The sequence below is a fragment of the Letharia columbiana genome (genome assembly GCF_014066305.1).
Source record: "Letharia columbiana isolate WasteWater2 chromosome Unknown Sc0000026_s0, whole genome shotgun sequence".
In the NCBI taxonomy this organism is placed as follows: Eukaryota; Fungi; Ascomycota; class Lecanoromycetes; order Lecanorales; family Parmeliaceae; genus Letharia; species Letharia columbiana.
In genome coordinates, this window is record NW_023501068.1 from 307,107 (window position 1) to 328,793 (window position 21,687).

The window sequence follows — 21,687 nt, forward strand, 5'->3', positions numbered from 1 at the left end:
CCTTTCTTAGTACTTCGATACTCGATAGCAATCCTTTACATATATAAATTCCGAGAGTTTTCGATATATTCTTAGTCTTATATCGAATAATTCTATCTTCTATAATAACGCCAATTTCTAATAAATACTAATTGAGACATAGTTGAAGATTATCTTATAAAAGTTAGTTAATAATAGAAGTATAAGTAATTTTCGTCCCTTAGTTAGTTAATAGGGTGTTTTAGAGAAATATATCTACGATTATATACGAAGAGTTATAATTATATTATTTTAATTATATTAATAATATATTAAATAGCCTTCTAAGATAGAACGTTATCGAGAAAGTAAAGAGAATAATAAATAAGAGAATTTTCTTAGAGTAATAGAAAAGGTGAATAATATAGATATCGTACTGCAATATAAGTCTAAAGAAGAGTTTTATAGTAAAGCCTTCTGGAATAGAAAAAAGCGATATACTCTAGACCTTTATAAAGTATATAATTTATTAAAGAAATTTATCTATATACTTATTAGCTTCTTAAATACTATCTATAATATAAGAGTATAAAGTAATATTAGTCTCTATTAATATTCTAAGGCCTATTTCTCACCAGGTTAATATATACTCGATAATAGTATATATACGAATATAGAGTATATGGTTATATCATATAAAGCGCCTTATATAAGTTATAGAAGAATTTGAAAGTTTAATAGATATCTATCTAGCATCAGAATAGATATCGAATACATATTCGATATTCTTAAAGAGAGATAAAAGAGTCTTATAGATTTGAGATTGCAATTGAGAACTAAAAAGTAGTACGAATTTGCTTATATATAGATTACGGCTTACGTTATTCTTTATAATATTCTACTTAATCTCGATAATCTTTAAAGCGAAGAGAAAGGTTAAGAGAATATCGAGAAAGAAGAGAAGTATAATATTAAACTTCTTACTCTTATATCTTAATAGCGAGTTAGAGAATATAATAAGCGAGAGATAATAAAAGCTATGATACTCGGCAAAGTATAACTTTTTATTATTTCGTATTAATATATTAAAAGTACTATAATCTCGATAACTATATAACTAACCCCTCTAGCGAACTTATACTATTTAAAAGAGTATTATTTAAAGTATTTAAATTCTTTATAGCGACTTAAATAATAAAGAAATAAGCGTAATAGATTCTCGTAAAGAAAAAACGAAAATAGTTAGAATATAGATAGAGAGATAAGCGTAATTTTATATAATAACAAATTGATATCTTTAGCGGCGAGTGAAAAATATAATATTTTACACTATATTTCATCTAGTATATACACTTTTAGTGAAAAAATACACTTATTCTTGATAAAATACATACGATATTTTATTTCGATGTTTTTTTCGCACTTGCGAAGAAGATTTTCTTCTCCGTCACTATATCTTTCTTCGACTATACTTTAAATTATTTTATAAATATATTAAAAATAGTAGATTAGAAGAATATTAGTTTATTAAGTTAATATAGTATATATTTAAAGTAGAATATAGTATAAAATTATAGGTAATTATACGTAAGTAAGATATCGTTCGAACTTTTTATACTATCGCTCTCCTTATAATAAATAAAAATCACCTCTTATATTCTTATTAAAGCCGTTATTTAAAGACTTATAGTCGCTATATCCTCGCTATTAAAGCTATTTATTTTCCTTCTTCTTTAACTTTAATTAAATATATATTAGACTCTCGAATATTTGATTAATCTAAGTTTATAGATAAAGTATCTTAGTAATATAATAATATTTACGCTATTAATACTCCAACTAAAAACGCTATTTACGCTTCTTCTCATCTATTTTATATTACTATTAATATTCTTTAAACTCCTCTCTTAAGCGAGCGTTATTAATTCTTACTTCTTCGAGTATAACTTTCGCTATTATAGATTTTCCTTTAATTTTTTTCTAATTATCACATCTAGACGACTTAACTTTCTTCTTACTATTAGAGAGTTCTATAGCTACTCTCTTAAATTTACCTCGAATTTATATTTTCTCTTTAGAAGTCTTCTTAGAAGTCTCTTTAGAAGCTTCTTTAGACGGTGTAGAAGTCTTTTTTAGAGTTTTAACGAAGGGTTATTTAATGCTCTCTATAACGACTATTTTAGAGCGAATAACTAGAGAAATACTAATACTCGATTGCTTACTTGAAAGATCAAGAATTAAATTATTCACCTTCGAGTCTAATAAGAAATAGAGTCTATTAATTAAGGCCTTTACTATTTCGGCTTCTATTACTCTTCTAGTCTACGAGTAATTAAAATAGTTAAAGTCTAAATTCGATTTATTTATCTTATTCTCCTTCTTCTTAATCTCCTTCTTATTATTAATAGTAAGTTCTTCGAGATCTATATTATTAATAATCTAATTATTATAACGAGATAATCTAATAGATTTAATAAGAAATAAAGAATTTATAGTAGAATATTTACTAAAGAGGCTATCGTATTTATAGTACTATAAATAAATCTTTAGAATATACTCGTTTACGATATAATTAGTCTGATAAACCTTCTCTTTATAAATTTCAACGTCCGTTCCCCACTTAGAATAATTCACTATCGAATATATCTTCTTATATTTTCTAAGCATATGATCTATCTTATTAAGAACGATCTTTTTAATAGCTAAATTCTTATTAATCAACCTCGTTCCTTCGAGCATTTTTTAAGCTATATGTTACGAGCGTACCCTTGACACACCACTCAGCCCTATGGCTAGCGGGCCTTGGCGGAGGCATCTCCTACTATATCATGCCTCCTTCCCACATACATAGTTCGGTAGCCTTATTATCCTAGTTCTACCTCACCCATACTGGTATCGCACCTATGCTGGTCCTGACATTATAATAAGGCTCCTTCGTATACCCGGCGAAGAGAAATACAATCGGACTCACTCCATTCGAATTAGCGGACGAATTCAAAGAAATGCGCTGGCAGGGGCTTTGGCAAGAAACCAAGTTGAGCCATCGTATCCCTGGGTAAGCCCACCAGACGGGTAACTCGATTTCATAGCGAATCGGACTCGGCAAACAGTGGTCGAGAGATAAACAAGGCATTGGACCATTCGTACGACTAGCGAATCGAAAGAAATAGTCAACAACCCCACACACAGTGAGCCTGCTACAATGGCAGCAAACGTTCGACCTCTTCACTGAGCATGTCGACAACACACTCATAGTGAGCCTGCTACAATGGCGACGGGAACAGCCCCGAAACGGCTACGATTCGACCTCTTCACTGAGCATGTCGACAACACACATAGTGAAGCCTGCTACCAAATGGCATTCAACACATTCGATTCTTCCCTACCTCCCTACCAAACCCACGAATCAGCAAAGTTGAGACAAAGGATGGAATGGAGGATGGATTTTTGATGGCAAGAGTATGGGAGACTCAGGGCAAATTTACAGTGAAGCTCCCAGGCCAGGCTGCCAACTGGTGTTGAGGGGGTTTCATAACACATACATGCGTTGGATTTTCTTCAATTCTACCGAAAGACTGGACAAGGAGAAGAACTCGGAGAATCTTGCTGGCACGCAGGCAAGATATGGCCAATATCTCCAGGATCTCTGAAGGACAATGTGAGAACGCAGCAGGCGAATGCAGTCAAGACCAGCATGCGGCTCGGCAATACCTCGGACATCGTATTTTTGGACGAATTGAAACCATCCGATGTTCTTCAGAAAGCCGCCAGCTACCGCTACACCTCGGCAAATCTTCTCCAGTCAAGGCCTACAGGGACTATGGATGTTTGGAGACACAGGGCAAGCAATGGGCGTGCATCTCCGGTCTACCAGCCATGGGGGCCATGGCTATTTAAGAGGGGGGGGTAGTCATGACATTATAATAAGGCTCCTTCGTACCCCCCGGCGAAGAGAAACTCATACGGACAATGACTGGGTAACCAGTCACACTCGAGGATAGCAGAGTGACTAAACAGCTACCAAATATTTCACTTTCTGCTCGGAGCAAGCGACCGAGCCTGATAAAGAAAACGCTGGGTATTTCTACCATACAGAAACCCCACCATACATTCAAATCATCAAAAACCTACATTAAACAACTTACATCATCAACGGTAGCCCAATCCATCAAAAAACGAGTCCCCTACATCGAATACAAGAAATCCTTCTCCGCTCCACTCCGTTATTACCTACATTCAACATGAATTCCGACTCAAATCCACCTACATCAACACCAAGATACCTCCCTCCGCATCGCCGATCACCTACACACCACGGCAAGCCCTATCCTACATACGACGACCTACATAACAAACAAACACCCCCACACTCACAGTGAGCCTGCTACAATGGCAGCAAACGTACGACCTCTTTACTGAGCATGTCGACAACACCATAGTGAGCCTGCTACAACGGCGACGGGAACAGCCCCGAAACGACACATATCGACCTCTTCACTGAGCATGTCGACAACACACATAGTGAGCCTGCTACCAAATGGCATTCAACACATTCAATTCTTTCCCTACCTACCTACCAAACCTACGAATCAACAAAGACAAAGGATGGAATGGAGGATAGACTTGATGGCAAGAGCATGGGAGACACAGGGCAAATCTACAGTGAAGCTCCCAGGCCAGGCTGCCAACAGGTGTTGGAGGATATTATGCATGCGTTGGATTTTCTTCAATTCTACGGAAGGACTATGGCAAGAAGACTGGGCAAGGAGAAGAATTCGGAGAATCTTGCTGGTACGCAGGCAAGATGTGGCTATATCTCCAGGATCTCTGGAGGACAATGCAGGCATGGCACAGTCAAGACCAGCATGCGGCCCGGCAATACCACTACACCTAGCAAATCTTCTCCGGTCGAGGCCTACACGGACTATGGATGTTTGGAGACACAGGGCAAGCGATGGGCGTGCATCTCCGGTCTACCAGCCATGGGGGCCATGGCTATTGAGAGGGGGGGTAGTGTTACGAGCGTACCCTTGACACACCACTCAGCCCTATGGCTAGCGGGCCTTGGGGGAGGCATCTCCTACTATATCATGCCTCCTTCCCACATACATAGTTCGGTAGCCTTATTATCCTAGTTCTACCTCACCCATACTGGTATCGCACCTATGCTGGTCCTGACACTATATTGAAATAAGATTCGAATATCTAAGCGTTATAATTCACTAATTCTCCCTCCTTATCTCGCTCTATATACTATTCTACTATAAGATCTATATCTATTAATAGCTATTTAATAGCGATAATACGAGGTTTTTTAAGTTTAGCTTAAGAGGCTTAAGAGGTATTTACGATATTATTCTTTTTTAATAACATTACGAGATATAGAAAGTAGTTCTAAAAGAATATAGATATATAAGAGGTAGTAGAAAGAATATAGGCGTATAGAAGATAGTAGAAAGGATTTAGACGTATAGGAGATAGAAAGAATTTAGACGTGTAAGAGATAATAGGCCTACGAAATCTATTTAAAACGATCACGTGACTAGAGTATTATACCATCCATTTTTCATATATCCATTTATCCATAAAAAAGGTGCTCGAGGGCACCTTTTTTGTGGATCGAGTTTTCCGTGGATTCCTCGAACGTGGAACCATTTGCCACTCGATTTTGGTGGCGAATTGTTCACGGTCCGAGGAATCCGCGGAAACGGGAAGAAAAAAGTTACTCTGAAAACCCCTATTATAAACATCGAATATAGGGCGTTTAATATCGGGGTCTGGAGTATCGGGCTTGAAGATATCCATTTGCGTCTCGATAATACGTATAGAATTGATGCCTTCGAGAGTAGTTTAAGGAAGATTTTGAAGTGTCGCAGGCTGAGGTTGAGATTATAATGCGATATCTGTATCGCACGAAGGTAATCGACGTTGTCATCGACTTTAAGCTTTTCTCTAAGATCGTAGCTGATTTTGAGAGTGTAATTGTGAGAGAGCGCGCTCGGTATTTTGTTTTTGATGATTCTTTTGATGCCGATTTGCAGTATATCGAGCTGCAGAGGATGCGAGGCCAAAGTCAAGAATTGATTGAGACATGTTAGGGATAGAGACAGAGAGAAATAGAGAAAATCAGAGAAGAATTTGATATTCTTAGCCAAGACCTACTAAATTCTTAGTTACTTCCTAATAAGATAAGAGTTTCCCAGAACAGTCTCACAGCGAGGCTTGGCACAGAAGTGATTTTATTCTCGAGCCAGGGAGAAAGCAAGCTTTCCAAATATGTGCTGGGGCGCGGGCTTCCCAGTAGTGAAAAGCTTGCCGAGTACTGGTTTTTGACTATATTTGATTCTCAGGGAGACCCCCTAAAACCCCTCGGACCCTTCGGGGGCTCTTTAAGGGCTCTCCGAGAGCTTGTATCGGAGGGGCTGTCAAAGCAAGCTCGAAATTTGATTGTTTTAGTGATATTTGATTGATTTCGAGCTTGCTTTGACAGCCCCTCCGATACAAGCTCTCGGAGAGCCCTTAAAGAGCTCCGAAGGGCTTAAGGGTTTTTAAGGGGTCTAACCCTGAGAATCGAGAGAGATAGGTATGATATTTTATTTGATATACTCAGGGGGAGACCCCCTGAAACCCCAACCCCTCGGGGGCTCTCCGAGGGCTCTCCGAGGGCTCCTGCCGGAGAGGCTCTTCTCGCAAGCTCGATAATTCACTAGTTTTTAGTATATCTTTACGAATACCTTATCAAATTTCGTCTACGCTACGTTATCTAAAAGCGTATAAGTAATTCTATAACTCTACGTACTTAGTTTATTATCATATTTTTGATAAAAGAAAAGGAATCAAAAAAGGTGGATTTGAAGATTTTGAAGTTCTTTTCCAGCTTCCTCTTTTGGACGTACCCGTGTGTACCCGCGTTTAGATCGAAAATGGAGAAATAAGGTGTATTTTAGACTGAAAATGGTGAAATCCGATGATCTGATTGGTCACTAGCCTCTTAGCGTAGAAGCCATTTGGGATTTCAACTCTTGAGCATTGAGAAAGCAAGCTTTCCAATTAGTATGGGTTGCCATAAACACTGAAACCATGAAGATACTCGCAGTCTGCGTCTACTAAACCAACCCTGCTGCAGCAGGTTGGGAGCACTTCGCTCAAAACAACGCGTCTCATCATTGATGCCTCGACCGTTAATCCTGAAACATGCTTGCAGCAGATCAAAGGCAATCCGCTTAAACAATCTGTCTTCTGCAATTGCTACTCAAATCTTCAATGACCAGCCATGAGAGGAGCAGCAGCAATCCAAAGCATCTGAGATGGAAACTATCTGGTTCATCTTTATTCTCGTACATCAGCTGCAGCTGTCGCCTCCCTTGCCTATGAGTTGCAATGCACCTGGGATGAAGTGTTGTCTCAAGCAGGACATATCCCGTAATAGTAATAATACCTTCTACGCTGCTTCTAGTTCGTCAAATGTCTACACTTCTCCAAATCTCTGTGTAAGGCTATCCGTTGTGTTTCTCGCTTCAACAAAAGCTCCGAGGAATATCTCGCATCCAGGAAACGTCTGTAACACGAGCATAGGCTTTTACACGAGCACAGGCTTTTACACGAGCACAGGCTTTTATCTTACAATACAACCTTTTGGAACAGCCTATGCCACGTTGAATGGTTGGCAGACGCTATGCCTCCCTAACCTACGCCTCCATCAACACCTCCCACAGTCTCCCCCCTTCCCGATAGCCATGCCCAATAACATTGACCAACCAAACATCCTTCCCTATCCGCCTCAAAAAGCCTCTACTCTGCCTCGCCTTCTCCACCCTACCCCTCCTTGCCGCTTCACCCACACACCTCCCCCATTCTCCCCAAATTCCAAATGCCTCTTCCACCCACGCCCTGAAGCTAACCTCCTCCACCATCGTCGCGGTTGCAATCTCCTTGCCTGCAAAGCTGCCCCACGTGACGGCGTGCACCGCGTCGCTGCTCTCACTACTTTGGAATTCACCTGCGGCATTGCCAGCGTAGTAGCTTATTTCGCCTTCCTTCCGGAGGCGATCAAGGTGTGGTCGGAGTGTGGTGTGGAAGGTAGAAGCGGGGACGAAGAACTCGACGAAGGCCTTTTGGAAGACGAAACCGCCTGGTGGGCCCCAGCCATGAATGGAGTGAGTAGAGGGCAGACCATCGACGGCGGGCTGGGAGGCTATGGTCCAGTAGCCCTTCAGCCGGGTCAATTGGGTGAGTTCAGAAGTGATCAGAGCCGTCTCGGGGGAGAGAGTTGCGGATTCGGACCAGGGGAGCTGTTTTGGGGTTTGGCCTGCGAGGTGGGATATGAAAAGATGCGTGATTTCTTCGGGAGTGGTTGGTGTGCTCCAGAGGGAAAGAGCTTGGGCCGGGGAAATTGTCAGAGACGTTGGGGAGTAGGTCAAGGGTGGGTTGAAGGCGGGAGAGCGCGCATCACCGAAGCGCCCGTTAGGGAAGTCATCCCAGGTAGCTTCACGCGACAAAGGGTTGCTGTTTGGTGGTATGAATCTGGCTGGGGAGGAGGAGCGGTGGGAGTTAGTGGTTAGCTGGGCAGCCGCAGAGGACGAAGTGGAAGAGAGGGCGCGGTGGTGGGCGGCATTGCCGTTGAAGAGAATGGATACGTCGTCGATTGCGGAGACGTTATTGTCATCAGGATCTGGTGGAATAAGATTGCAGCGATCCAGTAGCGAGCTGACGGCTTTCTCCAGGTTCAGAGTGTAGAAGTGGAATCCTCTCGGTCCTTTAGCTTTCACCTCTCTGATGCTTTCGACGACATCATGGATAGCTTCTACGCCTACTTGCTTCACAGCCTCGTCATCACCTTTGACGCCTTGTAGCTTGTGAAGCAATTCCAAAGGTACCTTTGCATGAGCAAGCTTCGTCGTCCTCATCAAGATCTCGTAGCTTTGTAACGGCATCAGTCCTGGGATAATTGGTATTTGGGCAAAAATTCCTGATTCATGCTCCCTCAGCATTTTCTCGTATTTCGAGTATGCTTCAACGTCGTAAAACAATTGTGTCATGATGAAGTCCGCTCCTGCTTTCGTTTTGTCTATTAGATATGGCAAATCGTGTAATGGGTCCTGATCCGTAGGATGCGACTGATCCGCATGGCCTTCCGGATATCCTGCAACACCTATACAGAAGTAGTCGCCGTGAACACGCCGTATGTACCTGACCAGGTCGATTGCCCATGTAAAGTCCTCGTTGCTATCATCTTCATCTTTGCCATTTTCCGCCTCATCCTCAAGCCTGTACTCTTCCTCCCTGGGTGGATCCCCTCTCAGAGCTAGTATATTCCGTACACCAAGTACTTTCGCCTCTTCCAGTGCTTCATCTACCACTTTGCGTTTCATGTTCGTGCATGTAAGATGTAGGCACGTTGTAAGGCCTAGCTGGCGTTGACATATCTCTGCAAGCTCGAGGGATCTCGAAGAGGTACAACCGCCGGCACCCCATGTTACTGTGACGAATAGAGGTCGCAGAGCACTGGACATGCGCTCCAGGCGGGTTTGTAGATTGGAAAAGCCCTGCTCTAGCTTAGTAAGATGGCAGAAGAAACAGATTAGAGCGGACTACTATTTGAGTCTTTGGAGGGAAGAATTCAAGGGAAAAGTAGTTGGCATCATTTGACAGAGCAGCAATCTTGTCCGTGATCTTCTCCATGTTGACGACGAGAGGTATCAAGGTCTTCCTCTTGTGAGGTCGGTAATGGACACGACTGGGTTGTAGATCATGATATGAGGGTGGACTTGAATGTCGCTGTCACTAGAAGGTAGCAATTTGAGTAAGGGGATCTAGCGGATGGAGGAGATGCTTTGGAAAGAGGATTTAGATATGTCTGCCAGGTGTCATTGTCGACATGGCGGTTCACGTTGGGACGTTCAGTCGGCTGTGCGCGGGCAAATCTTGAATTGCGGAGAGGCATTGAACCTCCTCCTGCCATACTATCCTACGCCTGGTGGTCTAGTGGTTTTGAGAATCCATATCTTGCAATGTCTTAGGCAAGAGAACCATGAACATCTCGCTATCGAGATAGAAGCGCTCCTTGCTTGACTATTAATTACCGATATAATTTCATGACGCCAACTTAGATATTTTCAACCATGCTATCGACGCTTCGTGTCATGTACAGACGCCTCTACCTGCATCTTCGTACGAGATGTGCAAATTCCTAAACACCGAATGTATAGATGAAAGGTAATTTTTCGTTTTCCCACGTCCACTCAAACAGCCTCCCATTCTCCAAATACGCACCATCTTGCACTTCGATCGGCCAGCACTAGTCCTCGCCATGTCCCCCTTTCTCCAATCTTGATGATTGTCTCCCATACGCCTCCATCTGCCGCCTCATCCATGCTGACGCTGTTGTCACTTTTCTTCATGAGTCTTAGTATCTTTCCACTTGGTGCTTGTATCGCGAGTTTCGCGGGCTTCTGCTGCTGGCTGCTGTTACTGGAATTGGAGCCAGCTTGGGAGAAGTAGTCGTTCGCCGATGTTGCAGTCGAGATCATACTCATTGCTGATGAAGGACGAGCGAAGGGGTTCGGAGAAGCAGATCGTGCTTCGGGTGAGTTGCAGCTTAAGAAAGACGGATGCTGGCGCACGGCGAAAACAAAGGTGTTATTGATCGCTAGACGTGCGCATTGAGGTTGGGCCACGTACAAATCATGGCGTTGAGCATGAGGCGTAGGATGGCGAAGAAGGAAGTCATAAAGCGGATTATTGCCTGTGTGGACGATGGGCAAGGAAAAGGCCAGAGCATGAGGATTGTCTTTGATAGAATGCATGAGGCCTCGCTTGCCAGCATAGACTTTCAGTGTACCATGGCCAACGTCACCAGGTAACAGGGCTTTCACGGTGTAACGTTTCTGACCCTTCACCCATTCTGCTTGGGCAAGTGCGCGATTAGTGGTCGTGTCGCCACTTTCGAAAACATCACCATCGGCGTCACGAGCATAGGAACTGGACTCTACCTCCGCGATACACTCAATGTCTGCTGGGACTGCAAATTGAATATGGACAAGCTCCAGATTTTCAATTCGAAGGAGGCTCGTATCATAGTCAATCATTTGGACGTTATTTCGAAAGTACGGTGGGCAGGCACAGGGTAGAGCAAGAAGGACATCTGGAGCGATTGGTGGACATATGTGCTGCTGTTCGAAGTTCGATGGTATATGCGTGTAGCAAATCTCCATTGGTCTCGCGAGAAAAAATCCGTTTTCGGCGATCTGAGACCCGGTGCTTGAGTATCGACCGCGCTTGGGATTTGTTGGGCTCGCCAGCGAACAGTCCATTATCCTCCAGCAATCATCCACGATCACAGCATTCCACCAATGATTTGGCCTGGGATTGCTGTCACATTCGACAATCTCGCCTGGTGACTTGAGGTAGCCCCTCACAATTTCTGCGTGTAAGCCCACCGACAAGCACATTTCTGAGACTAGCACTGCAACCTCCTCCGAACAGCCTCTTCTCATTTGGATCACACGTTTTGAGTCGACTTCTCCTTCGAAGTCTTCCTCCCAAGCAACCTTCTCGCTGACCCAGGTAAAGATGGCCCTCAACCTCTGCACATCGCTTCGGTACGGTCGACATACGTAGCCTTGAGCTAAACTTGCCGGATTGGTCATTGGCGGTAGACTGTTCACGAATCGAGCACTCTTATCGACAAGTTGAAGGTTCACAGCTTGAAAGTCCGTGGGATGTTGAATGGGCATCCCGTCGGCTCCTTCGTCCCCTTCAGCAGCTTCCAAGAGAGAATCTACAGGTGCGACTACGGGATAGTTCATCATCTGACATCTCTCGATCCGCTCGTTCCTTTCGTTTCGACTCAGCGAATTTGATCGATTCACGTCTCGTCGAACTTGGACCCAGTCAATTTCAGTTTTACCACCGCCCAGGCCCATGTCTCTAGCCGCACTGCCTCCCGCGATGGCTGTGACTCCATGAGGTAGCAGGTTCTTAATAGGAGAGCGTGGAGTGTCGGCCTGGCCAGCAGCAATACTGCTCCTCGCACTAGCTGCACCAGTCTTCGCAGACTCAACAAGCTTCTTGAAGAAACCACTCTTTTTCGATTTCGGAGTTGTCAAGCCACCAAAGATGCCGCTAGAGTCTACTACACTTCCTGAGTAATTCATCCCTGCGCTGGAACCTGGTCTGGACTGATTGCTTGAGTAGTGGCTAGGGGTCTGAGGTCTCGTGGCGCTCCCTCCGCCATTCAGACCCAGGAGAGCATCCTGTCGATTATCGACCACGCTAAGCGGTTTACTTTTACTGATGCTGCCCCATTTGCGTCGTGCTAAGCTGCCCGCGCTTGTAGCACTGAAGCCTCCTGCAGAGTACCCACTCATGATGCTTTGGCTCGTTCTCTGAGTGCTGGTTGTACCATTCGTTGCAACGCTCTGAACACCACTCGAAGAGTTTGTTGCGCTTGACTTTGTTGTGAAAGTACGGTCCAACATACTCCGTCCAAGTTCATAGGCCGATTTCCGGTTCTTTAACCGATGACTAGACTTGATGCTGCCAGACACGTATTCTCTCATCCCTTGTGACGACTGTGTCCGAGGCTGATATGGAGAATTTTTGGGGGGTGGAGCCGGCGGTGGACCCATGGGATCATCCGGGAGGAAGAGCTCGTCAGGTGGGCGAGGGCTGGTAGCCCCTATATTGCGCAAGCGATCTTCCATGCGTTCAACGTAGTCGTGTACCTGCGGTGGGCCTTCATCATAATTACAAATACCATACCCATCGTCATTCTGGTACTGTTCTGTTCCTCTTTGCGAAGAGGCAATTCCCAATGATGAACGTGGCCGATGATGATTCCGCGTATTTGAACTAGTCCGAAGCTCATCGAAAGCCTCGGGTGACCATGGATCAAGGGGGGCTTGTTCTTGCTCAGGTGAAGGAGAAGACTCAGTTCGCCGCATTGCCATGTCATGTAGCGAAGACATCACATCGTCCATAGCATCCCGCAGAGGCGATGGCGTATGTCCATGGACACCAGGCGAAGGTGGTGCTGGAGAAGGACCTCTCGACACAGTAGGATATCGATCGTTCATGGATGGTGTTGGAGATGGAGAAGCTCGAGGAGGTGGTGCATTATATGCAACACGATGTGGTGGAGGTGGAGGAGGTGGTGGGGATGGACTGAATTCGTCGTCGTGGTCTTGGGAATCAGGTTCAGGTGAATGCTGATAATGTGCAGAAGCAGCTGGAGATTTGTCGTCGCTGCTTTGTACGTTTGTGATGGTCCTTCGAAAAGGAAATCAAGTTCGCAAGACCAGTTACAGAGCAGCGTGAGAATTCTGAAAGCACGGTGAGTTAGTTTGATTGAAAATGACGCCAATTCCTACGGTTCGCCAGGAGATTCTGCTTTGGCAGGAGGGCATCTTGAATATCCTCAAAAGGGAATTGAGTATGTAAAAGTCGAAGCGTAGTGTCCAGAAGTCAAAGTGACCCTGGTATGGTTCCCAAAATATAGAGATCTGACCTTCTGGTCAGAGACTTAGAGAGTCTTGTTTAGAAGTGGATGCAAGACTATGTAAGACCAACCCACAAAGACATGCTCGCTCTATGACGTCGAAATTGAAGCAATCTTAATCGTCAGCGGCAATCCTTTCTGGGTATGATAGGTACATTTTACCTGACTTCGAAGGAATTCGTCCCAGCAGACTGCAATCTTCCCTGACCGCTTCTTTTCTGTAGGGAATGAACGATGTGATAAAACCTCCATATCGCTATCTCATCGACTGCCACGATTTTGATGACAGCCTCTTCTAACAGGTTGTGATATGTCCTCGGAGCTGGTAAATTACACGACATAGGTAGCTAAAATATGATGTAGCTGGTTGAAAGTTGCGGCTGTCCTCGGGCAGGACAAATTCGAGACCTTCGCTGCCTTGACGTATGGCTCTTCACATCTATGCAAGACACTCTCGAAATTGTTTGAAGGTGGATTTGAGTAGCAAGTTGCCGACTGATCCACTCGGCATTTCTATAGTAGCCCATATACTAGGCAAGCATCATATTGCAGGTTACTGTATGCATAGTTGCAGATTGTTTGCAGAATGGCCGAACAGATCTCCACGCCAACGCCAATCCTCTACCAGAACCCGACTAAGACTGTGACTCTACTTGACATCCCTACGTCCATCGCCCATGCCCAAGGCACCGTCGACCACCCATGCAACGATCAAATCTACGCGTCGCCTCCTCTACAAACGCCATACCCATCCACAGAGCCCAAGACTGAGAAGGCGAAAGCCAATGTGCTTCGGACGAAAACCCCTTCTGATATTGATGTAGGATTTCCAGACGCCTTGCTGCAGCAGGCACTCAGAGAGGTGGCCGAGCATTGGCCTTTAGAAGAAGATTGGTCTCTACCACGGAAGATAACATCTCTCGTATCTGAGAGGCAAAGCAGGAAACGCAAGGCCGATGATGATATTGACCAAGTGTTTTCAACCAAAAGAGAGTCGGTCCACGCTTCGACTGCTGTGTTGCCGGCTTCGAAATTAGAAATCGAGAACGGAATTGACCCCTTTCCTTCGAGAACAGAGCCAGACTTCAAATTTCCAGACTCAGAAATCAGTGTTCGAAGCATCGAAGAGCCGTTGATCTTATCTTCAGAGTCCACACCAAAAGCCTACACCTGCTCTAACATACGGATCTTCACCAACAGGCTCGTCCGTAACCCATATCCGACCCCATTATCCCTGCAGTGTTCAGGAGTCAAATACAAGACACCCCCCAACGCAAATTTCCTGCTGTCTAAGATTGGCCAACCAACGGCCCATGCCTTCAGCATGGCAGCTCTGACACTGTACCCTACATCTAGCGCCACCGCTGGGCCCGGGCAATTCGACTTCGTTCTGCTGGATCCCCCTTGGGAAAATCGCTCAGTGCGGAGATCAGCTAGGTACCATACCATGCATGACTCGGATCCAATGGTTGTGCTTCAGGCGATGTTGGGCCAGCATATAGCTCCTGGCGCGCTAGTGGGGTGCTGGATAACTAACAAGGCAAGTGTCCGAGATACTGCATTAGATGCCTTCCAGACTTGGGACGTGCAGCTCATCGAAGAGTGGGCGTGGTTGAAGACAACGGTGGGTGGACTTCCAATAACTCAGATTGATGGGCTCTGGCGGAAGCCCTACGAAGTACTGCTACTTGGCAGGAAGGGTAGCGATGAGGCTCAGAGTCCTGATAGTGACGTTCGAAGGAGAGTTGTTGTGGCAGTCCCGGACTTGCACTCCAGAAAACCGCATCTCAAAACTTTGATAGAGCCATTCATACCAGCATCTTATCGTGCTTTGGAGGTCTTCGCTAGGAACTTGACAGCGGAATGGTGGTCATGGGGCGATGAGGTTCTCAAATACAACTGGGATGGTCACTGGTATACGCACAAAGGAAGCACCCAGATTTATGATTGATTTGCAGCTTTTGACTTGCCAGCAGAAACCAGGGTCTTACGCACACCCCATTCGCAGTCGTCGGCACCTGCCCTTGTAATTATCCTGGCGTTTTGCGTGGGTAAGCCTTCCAGGCGATCGACACGAGTTCGCGAAGCAACTTCACTGAAATATCCTCGAATTGTACCTTGCTCAACAATGCGGTCATTGAGGATACCAGACATTGTGCCCTCCCCGCAAGTTTCAAGCATCACTAGAGGCGCCCGTTACGCTTGATTCTAGATTGGTAAAATCAACTCAACCGGATTTCAAGCTCTGGAAGATCTGATGATCCCCTGGTGAGTACAGAGAACGGCGATGAAATCCTCTAAATTGATTGAAAGTTGATGGTTGACATTTTCAATCAATTTGAGATTGCAGTAGATGACAAGTCAGAGTAAGAAAGCTCTTCATGCATTGAGCTTTGACCAATCTCCTGATCTGCTGACAACCCGTCTTGAGCCTTAGAGATCCTATCCTCTTTTCTTTCATGTCTTCGAACCATCTTTCCCCACAGATCCTCCAGATCCAGCTCTTCTCGCTTTTCTTCAGTGAGCATCTGAACGACCAGCTTAGCACCCTCAGCCTCACTGCCAAACCCCACATATCCATGCTGCTCTGTGAACTCCTCCGTGGAAGCTTTCCCATCCTCGATGGTGCCAACATTGACACATATCCAACCAGTCCGTAGCCCGTCGTCCGTAGTAGAGGTTTCTGATGATCCAACACTGCTTAAAAGTCTGGCTCGGCGTACTTTTCTTCTCATCTTGAGCTTCAGTTCTCCCCTGCCCATTAGACCGTCCGCGTGCGGAGTAAGTTTGTAGGTTATCTTCAGCCATCTGCAAAATCTGTCTGCCGAGACGTGTAGATGTTTTTCGCTGCGAGCAGTGCCCAAAACCATAATCAAGTTTGCGCCTAACGCAGGCGGTGGATCGATCTTACGCAGATCAAAGATTGTGAGATCATCAAGGCCTAGATCAATGGAAACATGTTCGAGCAATGGCTTGAGAAGTGGTGGAGGATCAGACGGTAGCTCGGGCATTCGTTGACGCTCTAGCAGCGGATTTGAAGCTCGTTCAGGTTTCTCAACTTGAAGGTACCATGGGGTCGCTGACGTCGGGTTTTCGGGTATCTCGTTTGACTCAGCGTATCGCTCCGCCTCAAGGCTCGTCTCTTCGCCTGGAGGCAACTGCTCTTGTCGTTGCTGCTGGACAAGATCAGACGTCCGTACTGGAGAAGTAGAAAAGTATTGCTTTTTAGTGTTGTCTACGGGCTTGATCCTAGTCTTTGTCGCTCGCGTAGCTGGTCGAACAGAGAGACCGGCGTGGGAAGCGACGGCATTTAGGAGAGCAACGCGACAATTGCTACACCTTAGAAGTGACGGAACTGCTTTTCGGATAACCATCACGGACTCCCTCGTCCTCGTAGGGTCATTTGTCAGCCAGCGAAACCGGTTGTCAACATTGCATTTCGAAGTTTCGAAGTTCTATTTTGGAACGATTCTGATAGGGCTGACAAATCCCTGTATGACGCACTGGCCAGACCTGAGATCTCTCTCTCCACACCACGTACTTCCAAAAAAGTTCACTACTCCAGCTCTGTGGGTTCTAACCGCATTTTCGAAGGAATAAAATACTGTATCTACATTCTAGGACCTTTGTGTATCAAAACAGTCCGGCTTCACCATGTCTATGGACATCGATGCGCCAGTGGCGCTGCCTTCCAGACCTTTGATCCCACAAGACAGCGCAACGTAGTGACTTTCTGCTCCACCGGAAGAAAAATATGCTGACAGTCTTCTAGCATTCTCTGCTGCAACTGTGGTGCACCCATAGATGGCACTTCTGCCGCTGGAGCACTCTGCTACGATTGTGTCAAGCTCACCGTTGACATCTCCGAAGGCATACAAAGAGAGGCAACCCTACATATCTGCAGAGAGTGAGTGTCGTCCTAGGTTGCGTATATACGTAAGGAAGTTCTGACTCTGTCGGCTATTTTAGTTGTGAGCGATGGCTGCAACCACCTGCACATTGGATCACTGCTTCACCTGAATCAAGGGAATTGCTAGCATTATGTCTTCGGAAATTGAGAGGCCTTTCGAAGGTCAGGATCATCGATGCCAGCTTTATCTGGACGGAGCCCCATTCGAGGCGAATCAAAGTGAAAATCACTATTCAGCAGGAAGCGTTTCAAGGGACCATTCTCCAGCAAACCTTCGAGGTCGAATACGTCGTTGCATACCACCAGTGTCCAGATTGTGCAAAGAGCTTTACAGCCAACACATGGCGAGCCGTCGTACAAGTGCGCCAAAAGGTCCCTCACAAACGAACTTTCCTCTACCTCGAACAGCTCATCCTGAAACATTCCGCTCATAAAGAAACAATCAACATGTAAGCTCAACCGCCTCGTCTAAATTGCTTCAAGATTCATGGCTGATGTGTCTACAGCAAGGAAGTCAAGGACGGTCTAGACTTCTTCTACGCCCAAAGAAATCATGCCGAGAAATTTGTTGACTTCTTGACATCTGTTGCCCCTGTTAGATCCAAGAAGTCTCAAGAGCTTATCTCCGTGGATATCCATACCTCTACGAAATCCTACAAATTTTCATTTTCTGTCGAGCTCGTCCCGATATGTAAGGATGATCTGGTAGCTTTACCCATCAAGCTCGCCAAACAAATCGGAAACATTGCTCCCCTAACCATCTGCTACCGTGTTGGCACATCTGTCAATCTTCTAGATCCAAACACTCTCCAGACAGCCGACGTCTCTACACCCATCTATTGGCGATCTCCATTTACCTCTTTGGCAGATGTTCAAGAACTCGTCGAGTTTGTCGTGATGGATATTGAACCTATTGGTCCTCAGAAGGGCCGCTTTCTTCTTGCCGAAGCCACCGTAGCACGATCATCAGATCTCGGCAGCAATGACGTTACATACTTCACCCGCACACATCTTGGCGCAGTCCTCCACCCGGGCGACTCGGTCATGGGCTACCACCTTAGCGGCACAAATTTTAACAACCCCAATTTCGAAGCGTTAGAGCAGAGCAATGCCTACTCATCCAGCATACCTGATGTCATACTAGTCAAGAAATCCTACGCCCGCAAGAAGAAGAACAAGTCACGCAACTGGCGACTAAAGCGCATGAACAAAGATGAGGGCGAGATGTTACCGAAGAAGCAGGATCAAGATAGGATTGAACGAGACTTCGAAATGTTTCTGCGAGATGTGGAGGAGGATACCGACTTGCGGAGTACACTTGCACTGTACAAAGCTCAGCAGGAGAAGAAGGAGAAGGACCGCATGGAGGGATTGGAGACGGCGAGCGTTGTTGAGACGGAAGAAACAGAAGACGGGGAAGAAGTGCCGAAGATCGATATGGAGGAGCTGCTTGACGATTTCAACGAGCTGGACGTTCACGATGAGGTTTGAGGTTTACATTTATAGAAGCAAGCCAGCAGCCTGGCTTTTGCGGAGTAGCCGAGCCTGTAGCATGCAGAGCTATGAGAGCCATTACCACTCAACAATCAATGTGCATCTTCTACCCTTCCGCTTTTCTTGTCCTCCAGGACCAGCAATGCAATCGTCCTCTGACCCCACCACCCACAACCTCACAGCCGCCTTCCTCTTCCTCCGCACTGCCTCCACCGCCGTCACCAATCTCACCACCCAAACCGAATCCACAAAAGCCTACATCCAGTACGACTCACAAAACGGATATTATAGCGAGCACATGGGTCATGAAGCCCAGCTCGAAACGGAACTGCAAGATCTCAAGATGTGGGAAGCCAGGCTTGTGGAAGCGGGGGTGGGGTTTGTCAACTGGGCTGCGAAGGTGAGGACGGGGAGGTGGCTGCCGGGGGAGATATTGGCGATGATTGGTGAGAGTTTGCGAGAGAAGGACTTGGTACTGTCGGAGATTTGGTAGGATGTCAGATGTCGCTCCACTCAGGGAGCTCGAAGAATACGAAAAAAGCCAAAGCTTCTGCATCGTCCGTCTCAAAATATCCTACTCAAGACCCTCCTAGTCTCATCCGACTGCTCCACCCCCTTCTCCTCTCTCCCCTTAACCTCATTCTGCCTAAATCTCCTCTCAAACCCACTCGTCTTCTCCCTCTCCTTCGCTAACCCCGTCTCCTCCCCACCCCCTTCCCTCTCCGCCCTCCTCTCCCTCTTCATCCTCCTCGTATCCTCCACCCTCCCCCTCTCCAAATTCCTCAAAAACTCCGCCCTCTCCCTCCCCTCCCTCCCCACCCCAACTCTAACCCTCTCCTCCCTCTCCCTCTCCTCCCCTCTCACCCCCGCCATCAAATCCCCCCCATCCAAACCCCTTCAGATACTTCGCGTTCCACACATCATCCCGATACCAGCCCCCCTTCTTCCCGCCCACAATCTGCCCGTTGATCGCCTCGACGCAGACCTTGGCGTCCCGTTTCCGGGAGAACTCGACCCAGCCGTCGACGTAGCTGTGTTTTTTGTTGCCGCCGGCTTTGCGGCGCGAGAGGTAGTTGGAGGGGGCTTCGGGGGTGAGGAAGAGGCGGGTTACGGTGCCGTGGGCTGAGAGGAGGGTGCGGACGGTGGAGGGTCGCATGAAAGGGGGGATGCGGGAGAGGTAGATGACGCCTGCTTTGTGGGCACGTTGGTTTGCGGCTGCAACGGCTGAGGTTGTGAGGGGTTTCCGCTTTTCGGGGAACTCGGTAGGAGGGTCCGTGGAGATTGGTTCTGTAGGCTTTGTAGTTGATGCGGCGGAGGATCGTGACGGCTTTTTTGGGAATGCAGGGCTAGTGGTTGGGGCGGCATCGTCTTGAGTATCATTGTCGGTCTCTCCGTCGGAATCGGAGTGCTCGACGGTGAGCTTCTGCCTTTTGGATTGATGGCTGGCTAATCCTGCTGTCCTGCTGTCTGCGGCAGCTTCAGAAGAACTGCTAACGTTCTCGTCGTCCTCGCTCAGATTTGTGTCGAGAAACTCATTGTGCTTGCGAACCGCCATGTCTTTTTCAGACGGGGTCGAAAATCGCTTGTCGTCGAAGATGTAAAGAAGAAATGTTCTCAACGGGAATCCGGGGTTAAAGCAAGCGAACGGAGTTTAGGGCTTCGGAAAGGAAGGCTTGGCGCTACACGCTATGAGAGATGTGCTAGCTAGCAGGTGTGAAGCGACAGCGAGAATGAACCAACTTGTATACGAAAGATCTAGAAACGTATACTCGCGTCTCGACCATATTGGAAGAACAGTCGCCCAAATAATATCAGATGATGTACGGGGAAACCTCAGGGTATTATGGAAGCCCCAGGGTGACCCTATAGCATAGGGAAGGCGTAAGGTATGGGGAGAATGTAGGAGTAAGGCATGGAGAAAGCCTAGGGAACGGGGACGCGGCAGGATACGCGCAGATCGCATGGTAGGAGGAACTCGTAGGTACCGCTTTCTACCATGTTGTATCTTCCATTTGTCTTGAGTACCAGGGATGCACCCATCTTACTGAACCGTCGATGACGACTACCTAGATTTTGCTGATCATCTTCTAAACGACTGAAGGAACTCGAAACGAAATCCACATTTTGCCAATTTGATCTTTTAAATCTTCGCACAGTATAAATCTATTCACCTAGTATCTAGCTAGACCTACTCAGGCAGAGCCACCAGTTGTAGGCTCGAGGATCGGGTTTGGGGCTGACTTAGTGCTAGAACCACCAGACTTCTGATCGCCTGCTGTAGCTGCTTATTCACCATCTTATGTCCTCTTGATTCTCCTTCGCCCATTCCTGAGCCTTGGGCTGCGCTGCTGCTGCATCAGCAGACGCCTTATCAGCCCAAGAGATCCTCTTTGTCGAACGAGAATTAGAGCGAGAGCCACGGAGAGGAGGGAGGGCCAGGATTGGGGGGAGAGGAGGCTCTGAAGCCTTCTGACGACGAGTTTGAGGTTTTGGACCCTTTTCTACACCCGCGTATCTCTATCAAAAGCTTCGTATAGCTTCAATTGTTGATCTAGGTGATTTAGAATTGATTCCAGTCGATTGCAATACTTGCCACATACGTCTCCATACAAACCAAACGTAGGCCGGTAATATCGTCAATGCCAGAGAACGGACTGAGGGTTGCATACGCTAAATCAAGCCGCTGAAATTGCGATGAGTTCCAACTCACAAAAGATGTAGAATGCTTACGTTAATCCAAACAACGGCTCCGTGTACATATGCAAGATCTTCAGGTCTTAGTGGGCTGTGCTGAGTAGCATCGTTCGCAATTACAGGTGGCTGAAGC

The 21,687-nt window shown here is 46.4% G+C and overlaps 8 protein-coding genes across 8 annotated transcripts; 4 read left to right on the forward strand and 4 right to left on the reverse strand.

Annotated features, from left to right (window-relative positions):
• Window positions 1-4,199: 4,199 nt before the first annotated feature.
• On the forward strand, window positions 4,200-5,093 carry HO173_007817 (uncharacterized protein; the record flags this gene model as incomplete). The annotated part of the gene is made up of 2 exons (XM_037309717.1): window positions 4,200-4,333; window positions 4,481-5,093. The coding sequence occupies 2 exons, from the start codon at window positions 4,200-4,202 to the stop codon at window positions 5,091-5,093; spliced, it is 747 nt and encodes a 248-aa protein (XP_037163394.1).
• A 2,553-nt stretch (window positions 5,094-7,646) lies between these two features.
• Window positions 7,647-9,639, reverse strand: HO173_007818 (uncharacterized protein; the record flags this gene model as incomplete). Its single annotated transcript, XM_037309718.1, has 2 exons — window positions 7,647-9,503; window positions 9,553-9,639. 2 exons carry the CDS (start codon window positions 9,637-9,639, stop codon window positions 7,647-7,649), a joined length of 1,944 nt encoding a protein of 647 aa, XP_037163395.1.
• A 560-nt stretch (window positions 9,640-10,199) lies between these two features.
• On the reverse strand, window positions 10,200-13,797 carry HO173_007819 (uncharacterized protein; the record flags this gene model as incomplete). Its single annotated transcript, XM_037309719.1, has 2 exons — window positions 10,200-13,227; window positions 13,619-13,797. 2 exons carry the CDS (start codon window positions 13,795-13,797, stop codon window positions 10,200-10,202), a joined length of 3,207 nt encoding a protein of 1,068 aa, XP_037163396.1.
• Window positions 13,798-14,042: 245 nt separating this feature from the next.
• Window positions 14,043-15,407, forward strand: HO173_007820 (uncharacterized protein; the record flags this gene model as incomplete). The annotated part of the gene is made up of 1 exon (XM_037309720.1): window positions 14,043-15,407. The coding sequence occupies one exon, from the start codon at window positions 14,043-14,045 to the stop codon at window positions 15,405-15,407; it is 1,365 nt and encodes a 454-aa protein (XP_037163397.1).
• Window positions 15,408-15,789: 382 nt separating this feature from the next.
• HO173_007821 (uncharacterized protein) lies at window positions 15,790-16,830 on the reverse strand (the record flags this gene model as incomplete). The annotated part of the gene is made up of 1 exon (XM_037309721.1): window positions 15,790-16,830. One exon carries the CDS (start codon window positions 16,828-16,830, stop codon window positions 15,790-15,792), a length of 1,041 nt encoding a protein of 346 aa, XP_037163398.1.
• Window positions 16,831-17,110: 280 nt separating this feature from the next.
• HO173_007822 (uncharacterized protein) lies at window positions 17,111-18,857 on the forward strand (the record flags this gene model as incomplete). Its single annotated transcript, XM_037309722.1, has 4 exons — window positions 17,111-17,178; window positions 17,229-17,363; window positions 17,426-17,815; window positions 17,873-18,857. The coding sequence occupies 4 exons, from the start codon at window positions 17,111-17,113 to the stop codon at window positions 18,855-18,857; spliced, it is 1,578 nt and encodes a 525-aa protein (XP_037163399.1).
• Window positions 18,858-19,002: 145 nt separating this feature from the next.
• On the forward strand, window positions 19,003-19,353 carry HO173_007823 (uncharacterized protein; the record flags this gene model as incomplete). The annotated part of the gene is made up of 1 exon (XM_037309723.1): window positions 19,003-19,353. The coding sequence occupies one exon, from the start codon at window positions 19,003-19,005 to the stop codon at window positions 19,351-19,353; it is 351 nt and encodes a 116-aa protein (XP_037163400.1).
• Window positions 19,354-19,686: 333 nt separating this feature from the next.
• Window positions 19,687-20,415, reverse strand: HO173_007824 (uncharacterized protein; the record flags this gene model as incomplete). Its single annotated transcript, XM_037309724.1, has 1 exon — window positions 19,687-20,415. The coding sequence occupies one exon, from the start codon at window positions 20,413-20,415 to the stop codon at window positions 19,687-19,689; it is 729 nt and encodes a 242-aa protein (XP_037163401.1).
• Window positions 20,416-21,687: the final 1,272 nt, after the last annotated feature.